This window comes from Mirounga angustirostris, unplaced genomic scaffold (genome assembly GCF_029215605.1).
Source record: "Mirounga angustirostris isolate CCGP_5_RB_7025 unplaced genomic scaffold, mMirAng1.0.hap1 SCAF_2, whole genome shotgun sequence".
Classification (NCBI taxonomy): Eukaryota; Metazoa; Chordata; class Mammalia; order Carnivora; family Phocidae; genus Mirounga; species Mirounga angustirostris.
In genome coordinates this window covers 1,300,099-1,310,825 of record NW_026991710.1, presented here as the reverse complement: position 1 = coordinate 1,310,825, position 10,727 = coordinate 1,300,099, and the positions used below count along the sequence as shown (strand labels likewise).

The following is a 10,727-nucleotide window of genomic DNA, read 5'->3' as shown; positions in this document are numbered from 1 at the left end:
AGGATAATGTCACTGTTTTCACGGGGTGCACGAGGATCTGTATGGCCAGGCCTGACCACTGTGTGATAGAACATTCCAGAGTCTGGAGAGCTGGTCTGCTCCATGCCAGCCTCGGGCCTATGTTGCTCGTCCACGTGCCTGTGTGCATGGGGGTGGCCACGCCTCTGGGGGCCTGTCTTTATGCGGTCACCTCGGAGGCACGGCCACTGCTGGGCTGCACACCGGCCCCAGGCTGATGTCCAAGCGAGCCTCGTGCCCCCGCCCAGCGAGGACCAGAGTGTGCTGCCTAAAGAAGCTGGGCCCTCAGGCCTCCAGACCACAGACACTGGTTTCGACTTGGCTGATCCCAGAGCCTGTCCAAAGCCCTCCTGCTGTGGGAGGCCGATCCTGGGGACGGGATGAGCCAAGGCTGCTCCTCTACCAAGGGAGGGCCCTGCGCTGAGCTATCCGGGGCCGGACAGCGCCTCACTGTCCCCAGGAGGGAGGTGGGCCTGACGCCCTCACCTGAGCCCCTCAGAGCTGAGCTGCTCCTCAGAGATGCCAAGTGGGCAGGCGGATGCCCAGGCCTGCGGTGGAGCCCGGCCAGGGCGGCCAGCGCAGGGACAGCAGCCTCAGCTCCAGAGGTCACCCCAGCGCCTGCCCCGGTCCCCAAGGAGGAGTCCAGCATCTGCAGAAAAGCAGCGCGCCTCAAGAACGCACAGGAGTCCAGTTCCATCAACTCTGGTTTTATTGAAAAACAGCAGCATTGGGGGCCGTGCGGGCAGACCCACGGCACTGTCCCCCCACCCCCCGCTGCTCACACACCCACAGGAAGCCTGGGACCCCCACCTGCCCCTGCAGCCTGTCTCCCCTGCCCCTCCGGACCCTCTCGAGGGCTGTGCTGGCCCATCCTGGGGTCTCGGACAGTTGCCACAATTGCGGGGTCATCAACAGTAAACCACAGGAAGTGAACCCAGCCACCATGACATGATCTGGGCTCTGCTCGCCCGAAGACACGGCGTCCACAGCGGCTGTGGTCAAACAGCCTAACCAAGGTGGCGCCATGTCGTCAAATCTGATCTCGGCTGGTCTGGCTGAGCGTCCACCCCGCCATCCTCCCCGGAGACCCAGGCAAAGGCTTATCCCGGGCCCCCCGCTTCACACAGGCCTGCCCAGTGCCCTCCGCCGGGGGGGAAGGAGCACTACATTCCAGGTCCACTGGGCCCTGGGGCCGGCCTGGGAGAGGGAAGCACAGCACTGAGCCGGGGCCCCTGTGTCTCAGCGTGGGGCTGAGCGCCAGCCCACGCAAGCTGCAGCAGGAGGCCCCCTCCCTGTCGCCGCACACTCACACGCGTGTGCACACACGTGCAGATACACACAGACACAGGCGTGCACACGCACACACACAGACACACCCCTTCTTCAAAATGGCTAATTATTGCTGTTAAAAAAAAAAATACATCCAACAATGGCAGGTCGGGCCCCTCCCCCTCCACCCCGGGCCCTGGGCGGCCCCGCTCCCGGCACCAAAGGGCAGACGTTCCAGGATCTGCCCCACACCCAGCCCACAACACAAGCCCCAAAAGCCTCAGCCGAAGGCCGGCCAGCACAGGACACTGGCCGTGGCCAAAACAGTCAGGACCCATGCTGCCCACCTGCTGGGGGGGGGCCGGGCTGTCACCCATTCCCTGGACACAGACAGGCGTGGAGGGTTGCTCCAGGGGCGCTCAGCCCTGACCTGGCCCCAGCCCAGCGAGGGCCCAGGCTCAAGGCCACATGGGGCCAGCCGGGGCGGGCACTCACACTGCGTGACTCCCTGTGGCCCAGAGAGCTTCCCCAGCACTTGCCAGATTCCCAAGGAAGCCACCTGAGGAGCAGCCCCCAGCCTGTCCCCTGGAAAGGCCTTCTCTGAGGAAGGACACCCAGGGCAGGATGGGGGCTGCCCGAGGACCTCGTGGCCTCAGCCCAGCTGCAGGGCCTCCCAGCTCAGGCCTTCTCCCAGGGCTGCCCCCCCTTCCCCGAGGCAGGCTGGCCCATCTCTCTGCCCCATCCACCCAAGGGCAGCAGTGGGAAGCCAGGCTGGACGTGGGTACGGGGGAAAGGGGACAGACGTCACCACGAGCCTCCACACGGCTGGCCTCAGCACCCGCAGACAACTCAGTGTGGCCACCACCCTCAGGGGCCAGCTCTCCGAAGACCCCATACCTGGGGGACGCTGGTGGCACTGGGCCAGCCGGAGGGGCTAGAGTTCTCAGCTGTCCTGCATCCCACTGCCCTGAGCTGCCCACTGGGTTTGTGTTGCAGGCTCATCTAACAGAGACAGTCTGGAACACTCCACCTCCTGCTTGCCCATCCCAAAACAGAGGCTTCCAAAAGTCCTGGGAGCCCTGTCTCCTGAACATGGGTGCCACGCCTGGGGGCCGGCTTTCCGGGGCCTCGGCAGGAGCCACTGGGGGAGGCCCAGGAGGCCAGCAGGGAGAGGGAGGGAGCCCAGGACCTGACAATGCAGAGAGCTGCCCAGATACACCACTGAGCAGAACCCCAGGCAGACGCTTCACAGAGGTAGAAGAAGTAACATCAGGATTTCTACAAATGTATAAAATTCATATCTTGGTGCATGTTTGTGGAGGAGTTAGCTCCCAGGCTGGAGGGAACTGGCCAGCCAGGGACAGGCGTTCCCCACGAGTGTGCCCAGCCTCCGGCCCAGGGGAAGGATGGGGGTCTGCTCCCCCAGTGAGCTCAGGGGCTGCCAAGCTGCACACGGGCCAGGCGAAGGCCCTGTCCCAAGTACAGGGTGCAGCCGGCTGGTGCCTTTGGCCACCACCGCGGTGGGGCTGGGGAGACGCTGCAGCCCACCCACAGATCCTATACGGACAGACAGACGCCAGCAGGACAGGAGAGGGCCACACGTCTGCCCAGGAGCAAGCCCGGCGACACGCTCTGGCCAACGTCCCCCAGATGCAGGCAGCTCCAGAGCCCCGGCCTCTGCCGCAGCCCCAGTGGGCTCCGACGGCCCCCACCCACACGTCCCCACACCAGGGACCCAAGGCTCCAAAGGCACAGGATCAACGGGAGCTGGCAGCATCCCAAGCTACCACTGACAAGACACAGCCCACCACGCTGGGCCCGCGTGGCGCCCGCCCGCCCCTCCTGTCCCGCCAGGCCTCAGACCAGCCACAGCCCCAACACGCCCCATACCAACTAAGGCCGCCCCAAGCCAAAACCAAACCAAACAAAAAGAGGAAAAAGGCACAACTGTTTGTTTTCCATTTTGCTAAAACACTTTACGTCTGTCTGTATAATCCAGATTAACAAAATCTGAGAGCTGCAAGAAAATAGGGTGCCGATTTCTGTACAGTCTACAAAACTCCCATCCCCAAGCAGGGACCGGACGCCACCAGGGAGAAATGTACAGAGGAGAGCGGGGTCTATACAATGTTCTGCAAATATCTCAAGTGCCAACAGCACGAAAGGCCCCTCGGGAAACTGGGCTTGCTTCGCAAGTTTGCTAGTTTCCGAAGTGCCTTTCTAAGAACGTCCCGTCTGTGTCCCCTACGCAGGACCCAGCTCCATGGCCCACCGTGCCTGCCACTCCCCCCTCCCAGCTCCCGAAATAGAGGGGCCTCGGGGGGCATTTAGGGCCCTCCTGCCACCATGGCCGGGTCCAGGCTTACAAGCTGGACACATGAGCACTGCCAACGACCCCTTTCCTCCCCTCTGTCCAGGCCACCTCACACCTGATCGCCGCCTCCCTCCTCAGGAGGGAGATGCTGGGAGCACAGCCGGGCCGCCCCACCACCCAGCCAAGCTGGACAGCACTCGCCCTCCCAAAGGCAGCAGGGAATGCGCTGCCGTCCTGACCTCATCCCCACAAGTCAAGGCTGGACAGGGGCAGCCCAGGGCCTCCTCACAGACCAGGAATGCTCTTTTGAGGGAAAGAATGCTAAATCAGGGTCTCCCTTCAGATTTCAAAATCTGAAACCCTCCACCCACCCAGCCACCCGCCCCCACCAAACTGGGCCAGAAATAGTGCATATTCTAGACCACACAGGTGTGTGTGTGTGTGTGTGCATGTGTGCGTGCGTGTGTGTGTGTTAGGTATAAACTACCATTTTGTCCCAAGAATTAAAGTCATGCAGAGTGCTATTCTGTCTAAATAACTTATTAAAAAATAGGTCGGTTTCAGGCTGGGAGAAGCTGTGGGCTCAGTGGTGTTGGCAGCGGCCTGGCTTAGTGAGATTCACAGGGCACAGCCCATCAGCCGTGAGGCAGAGCGGTCCTCGGGGAGGTCTGGAAAAGGCCACCGTAATCTAGCTGGCCCTGGGGAGAGGCGACCGCGTGATTGCCTCCCCACCCTGCTCTCCTGAAGGACCCTGACCAGGCTATGCAACAGGTTGCTACGGGAACCACACCTGGGTGATGATGCCAATCAGCAAAGCCAGGGCGGGGAGGGGCAGGGGCCGAAAGGAAAGAAATGTGACTCGGTGTCAAAGCAAAGCTGGGCCGGGGGTGGGGGGAGCGAGGGGTGAGAGGCAGGTGAGCCCTCCCGAGATCAGGTGGGCTGCCACGGCTAGCTGGCAGGCCAGGCAGGGGGCGCTCACCAGTCTAGGTCCAGTCTGAGCAGGGCAGCGGGGCAGGAGGCCGTGGGCATGCGGCAGCCAGGCCACGTCCTCAGCATGCACAGAGCAAAGCAGGGCCCGCGGCCAGCTCGGTGCCCCACGGGGCGGTGGCCGGCCAGCCCAGCAGGCCACGCCTCCCGGGGCCTGGCCGCCGAGTCCCAGCCTGGCTGGCGGCCAGGGGTCCGCCGGGGCAGGGGTCGCGCCGCGGAGGCTGTGTTCGGTGGGCCGGGCTGAGCAGGCACGTGGGCACGCGGCGGTCCATGCTGTCGCTCCTCAGGACGCGGCCCCGGCAGGCTGGGGAGGCGAGGGGCCGTGGCTGCGAACAACAGAGCCCCGAAGTGTCACAGATGAGCAACAGCCCCACACCCCCTGGAGAACCAGCCAGAGAACCGCGTGATGGTGGAAAGGAAAAACCCAACGCAAACGCCAAGGTGAGCGTCTGAAAGCGGGCCCGGGTGGTGGGCAGGCGGGCACAGGCGGCCGGGCGGCCGGGGCGGCAGGTGGGCGGGCGGGCGGGCGGCGGTCACTCCTCGCGTAGCTGCAGGCGGTAGCGGTGGTAACGGACCTGGAAGAAGAGGCGCTCGGCCAGCGACAGGGTCATGCCGGGCAGCACGTAGTGGTCACTTGAGCCCATGTGTCTGAAGCCCAGCGACTCGTAGAGCTTGTGGGCGGCCACCTTGACGGCTGTCGTGCCCAGCACCACCGCTGAGTAGTTGTGCACCAGAGCGAACTCCAGCACCTTGCGGCCCAGCGCCTTGGCGATGCCCTTGCCACGGAAACGCGAGTCCACGGACATGCGCAGCAGCTCCACCGTGTTGTCTGCCTCATGGGCCCGCGCCGCCACGATGCCCACCACGTTGCCATCCAGCACGGCCACCCAGAAGCAGGAGCCTGCAGGGACAGGGCAGTCAGAGCCGCGGCCGACACAGCCACCCCTCCAGGGCCCTTAGAGCAGAAAGAGCCCGGCCCAACCTGTCTGCCGCCCACGGCCGCCCCTGCCCTGGGCCTGAGGCTGGGCCGACAAGGGCTCTGGGGCCACACTCCCTCCCCCAGGGACCAAGAGCTGGGCAGGCCTCAGCCAAACAGATCCCTCCTCTGCCCAGCTACCCGCCGAACTAACGCCTGGATGGCTGCGGATGGCCACGGAGAGGCCGCAGGTGCAGCCGACCTGCCTGGGCTCCCAGCCACTTGGGGCCCACCACACTTGTCCCCGTGTAGCCACCCCAGGGAGCTGGAGAGAGACAGGTGCCATGAGGGGACCTCTGGAAGGACCCCTACAATGGGGATTGGGGGTTCTGGGAGGACAGGCCAGGACAGAAGGAGCCCTCTGGGAGCCATGCCCCCGGGGGCCTCAGGAGGTCCTGTGGCCTCCACTCTCCTGGGTCAGGAGCTGCTAAGCCTGGGGGCCCCATGGCCTGCTTGGATCAGGACACAGAAGCAGGCCCTTGGCAGGCTTGGGGGACAGTCCAAGTGGACAGTCAGGACGGATGGGCACCAATGCACGCCTCCCACTGACCCTGGCCTCTCCTGGGCAGGAGCCCAGTGGCCAGGCCAGCCGTCCCCACCCATGGCCTGGACCAATCACAGCCCCATGCAGGGCAGCAAAAGGAAGAGGAGGGCCAAAGGGGGGGATCAGGAGAGAAGCAAGAAGAGAGAGAATGAACATGGGGGGGGAGGCCTGCAGGGCATGAGAGCCTGGTCACCTCTGCTGACCACCGGCCCAGAGGCCCCAGGAGGCAGGGGCTGGCCAACAGGGGTGCCCACACTCTGAGGAGCCCCACCTGCACTCGCCCTGCGCATGGCCACTCCAGCCCCCACGGCTGTGTCTCCCACCAGCCCCCCCACCACCACCTTCTCTCCTTGAGTGGCCAAACTCTCCCCCATAAAGGTTCTGCACCTGACCTTACCCAGAGATCTCACTCCTCCACCCAACCTCCAAGGGTCCGCCACTGTCTTGTCTGCTGGCAGGTCCCCCAGCAGCTCAGCAAGAGGGGCTCCTGTCTCCTTCACTGCCATACCCTGAGACCTGGCATGCAGCCGAGTTCGGCAATGGCTGAAGGCCTGCTGCCCTGATGGACCGCCCCACTAGCTGGCCTGCCCACCATCCAGGGTTTCTGGCTGCCCCCACACACCCAGGCCAGACCAACTCTTCCCATCCCCTGAGCAGCATGGCCCCATCAGCCGTGGTCCAGCCTCCCTGCCCCAGTGGCACCTTCCTGCAACCTACCAAATGCCCCAGGACAGCAAGCAGGACTCCCCCCGCCCCATTCACACCCAGGGAGACTGCAGCCCAGAAAGAGCAGAGTCCTTGCCACCCCGGGCTCCCAACCTGAGCCCCCTTCTGCTCCTGCAGCCTGGACCTGGGCGCCAGCTAAGTGGGTCTCATACTTGTGCTCCCTCCCGTCCTGGGCAACTCCATGGAGGCCGATGAAAAGCTGAGTTCAAGCTTAGGAAAGGGTCAAGGAGAACCCAAGGTGCCAAAGGCTGGCCAGCTGCAGGGGTGGGGATGGGGGTGGAGGCAGGGCAGCACAGGATGGGCCGGCTCGGTGGAGCACCCGTGTGCTGGGATGCCTTGCCTCTCTTGTCCCCTGCTGCCCTTCCCTGGCCCTCACCAGGCTCCTCTCTGCCCTCACCAACTGTTGGGGCCCACACTGTCCCATCTCCTTAGCCTGGGAACCCTCCAGCACCTGGGAGACCCTCACACCCCAGAGGGCAGAGACAAAGGCCCCCTTCTCTGACCCCGGACATGAGGGAAACCATGTGGTCCTGCCTCCTAGCCTGCCTCTAGGTCAGCCTGGAGGACCAGAACAGCCCCCAGGGAGCTGCAGGCCCCTCCTGACCAGACCCGGTCCCTCCTTGTACAGAAGGCCAGGAGGCTGGGGCGAGACCCTCTGCCTCACTAAGTGGCCCAGAGACCAGAAATGGAGGCCAAGACTCAACACCCTGCTCTTCCAGGGCTCCCAGGCCTCGGTGACTCCCACCCAGAACCCTCTCCCCACCAGGAGGCCCTCTGCCCCTGCCACACCAGGTCCCTGGCACTCCAGGCCAGCCTGAGACCCAGCAAAGCACAGCAGACCCCCAGCCCCTCAGTAAACACCAGGGAAAGGGCATCGTGCAGGCTGCATGGAGAGCAGAGCCAGGACACCCGGGCCCAGGGCTAGCTCAGGACACTCAGCACCCTGCCCTCACGGGATGCAGGACAGAGGCCCAGGGTCTGTGTGGGCACTCGGGGGCCTTGCATCAGCACCACGGACCTAGCTCTGCCGCCCTCAGCCCCTGCCGGCCTGCTGCACTCCCAACCCTTGGCCAGAGCCCTCCGAGACTCCGCAGGCGTGGTCATGGGCCTGAAGCAGCCCGGGCCCACCTAGGCGTGGCCGTCCCCCCGGGGCCTGTCTGTCCTGAGGTGCTTGGGGCGTGGGTGGCCCTGCCAGCAGTAGGCGCTGTGAGGGGGTGCGAGGAGCAAAGGGAGGGGAGAGGAAGCGGCTGGCGCCGCAGGCTCACCGGGGGGCTTCATGTAGTACTGCTCGATGTCCGCCATGTCCGTGTGCAGAGCGCAGTCCAGGTAGGCGAGGACCACCTTGCGGCTGTAGTAATAGCGTAGGCCCAGCAGGCCGGCCAGCACCAGGCACGTCAGCAGCAGCGAGCGGGTCAGGGCAAAACACAGCACTGCAGAGAGAGGTGGGCCTGGTGAGCAGCGGCCGAGCAGAGCCCCTGCGACACCCGCCAGGCTGGGAGACCCCCCACCAGCTCCCTGCTAAATAAGCCGGTCGGGCCCATGCGCAGAGGAGAGACCACACCAAATGTGCCACGACTGTTTTCCGTGGAGGAGCGGTGGGTCAGCCTACCTGCTCCTTGCACTTTCCCCGTTACCAAACTTCCTACCATCAGGGCATGCCGCTTGGCAGCCTGACATCACAGGATTTCTATCCGTTCTGAGCACAGCAGGGGCCCCTGGGCAGGCTGCCCTCAATGGCTGGCGGCAACAGCCCCAGGCAGGGTTCCTTGGGGGGGGCATGCCAACCACCCATGTGGCCCCCCAGCTGTGGAAGGGGCTTCGAGTACACCTTTGCCACTCTAGCGAGGTAGGAAGCTACGGAGCTGCTCGACCAGGCCCCTGCCTCACCCTTGCGAAAGTGGGGAGTGGGAGGGGGCATCTTCCAGCAGAGGGCCCCAGGACCACCTTCTTCCCTGGGCCAGCCCCAGGGTTTATGAGGAGGGGGGTGAGGGAAGCCCGAGATTGCTTCCAGATTCGTCCAAGCTGCCAGGAGGCAGACAAGCCTGCAGTGAAAGTCACTTTTGCTGCATGACCTTGGGAGAGTAACAACCCCCAGCCTCAAGCTCCTCATCTGTGAAATGGGGACAACCACCCTCCGAGGCTTCAGGGGAAAGGCCTCAAAGCCCCTAGGGGGGCTGCCCCCCTTCGTGCCCGCACTCTGCCTCCTCGGCGCTCGCCCTCCTCCCCCCCGCCCGCACTCCGGGGAGCTGGCTGTCTTCCCCTCATAAATTAGCACTCGGAGCTGCCGAAGCAGCCTCCCCCGCCCCGCGGATTATATATAGCTACAGGCGCCCGGCGCGGAGCCTCAGCAGCGGGCGCTACCTGCCGTCACCCCGCCCCCACCCGGGCCGACCAGGGAAGGGACCGGAGAGGCGGGGCCGCACAGAGGGGGGACGCAGGTGGAGACCCCGGCCCTCTCCCCTGCCCGCAGCCCCCCACCCGCCGCCGGCGCTCGTTCCCACGCCCCCGCCAGGCGCGCCTTGGCCAGGAGCCCGGACGCCACCGCCGGTGGCCACCTCGCCCCGGGCGGCCGCAGAAAGCCGGCGGCGTGCGGGTGCGCGTCCGTGCGCGAGCGAGGGGGCCCGAGGGGGCGCGAGGGGGCGCGAGGGGTCCGCCGCCCTCCCAGGCTGAGTCCTGGGCAGGGACAGGAGCGCGCCGGGGCCCGGGGCCCGCGGTAGGGGCGAGCGGGGCTGCGGGCGTCCTGCGCGTCTGTCCCCGCAGGGGCCGGGCGGGCGCGGACTGCGGCAGGCGGAGCGCGGCGGGGTCCCGCGCGCACTGACCGGCCAGCAGGGCGTAGAGCAGCTGCGTGCGCGGGTGCTGCCGCAGGCCGCGGAAGGCCGTGTTGGGGATGCGCTCCATGATGCCGTCGTAGAAGATGCGGCGCGCCGCCTCCTGCTCGGCCGCGCGGAACTCGCGGATGTACACGCCGCGCCCCCCCGGCGGTCCCGCGCCCCCCGCGCCGCCGCGGGGCTGGGGGCCGGGCGCGGGCGGGGGCGCGGCGGGCGCGGCGGCCGGCCCGGGCGCGGCGGGCAGCGGGGGCCACATGGCGCCGGCGGCGGAGAGCAGCGCGTCCTTCTTGGCCCCCGGCAGCGCCTCATGGTCCTCGGCGGCCACGATCTTCGTCTCGCAGACCATGTCGGGAGGCCCACAATGCATGCACCCGGCCGGGCGGCGCAGCGCGAGGACGCGGGCCGGGCTGCGGGCGGGCACAGCCCGGGCCCAGGGCAAGGGCGCGGCGCCCTCGGACCCGCGGCAGCGGCGGCGGCGGCGGCGGCGGCGGCGGCTCAGGGGCGCGGGGCGGAGGCGGCGGGCGGCCGGGGCGCGCGCAGGGAGCTGCGCCGCATTTTGGAGAAGTATTTATAATGCAGCGGCGCCGGTGCAGTCGCGGCGCCTGGGGTCCCGCAGGGTCCTAGCGTCCACTGCATTGGCTGCCGAGGGTCACCATGTGATCTCGGGGGTGGGAGCAGACACCGCCTCCGCGCCCGCCCGATGGCACACTTGGGCGCTGCGCGGCGGCCGTGTGCGGGCGGCCAGCTGGAGTGCGCCTGGGCGGGGGTGGCGCGGGCAGCCCGGGGTACGACGGAGCGGCCGAGCCCCGCGAGGTGGCCGGGGACGAGCGCGCGCGCGACCGGGGTTCCCGGCCCGGAGGGAGCGCCCCGTGGGGGCTCCGGGCGGGGCGCCTCCACCCCTCAACGCGGGCCTGGGAGCGCCCGGTCCTGGGGCCGGGCCGCTGGAGCCCGCGGCGCCGCGTCCTCCTCCTCTTCGGCCGCCGGACGCAGTCACCGAACCATCTCCATCTCCATCTCCCGCCCCTTTGTCTGAACGCGACGCCCGGCCGGGGCCCCGGGGAGGGG

General features: G+C 66.9%; 1 protein-coding gene across 1 annotated transcript; it reads right to left on the bottom strand.

Annotated features, from left to right (window-relative positions):
• Positions 1 to 675: 675 nt before the first annotated feature.
• On the bottom strand, positions 676 to 10,407 carry NAT8L (N-acetyltransferase 8 like). Its single transcript, XM_045881624.3, has 3 exons — positions 9,654 to 10,407; positions 8,100 to 8,264; positions 676 to 5,489 (listed from the first exon to the last, which is right to left on the bottom strand). Exons 1-3 carry the CDS (start codon positions 10,027 to 10,029, stop codon positions 5,122 to 5,124), a joined length of 909 nt encoding a protein of 302 aa, XP_045737580.1. The 5' UTR covers positions 10,030 to 10,407; the 3' UTR covers positions 676 to 5,121.
• Between the last annotated feature and the right edge of the window lie 320 nt (positions 10,408 to 10,727).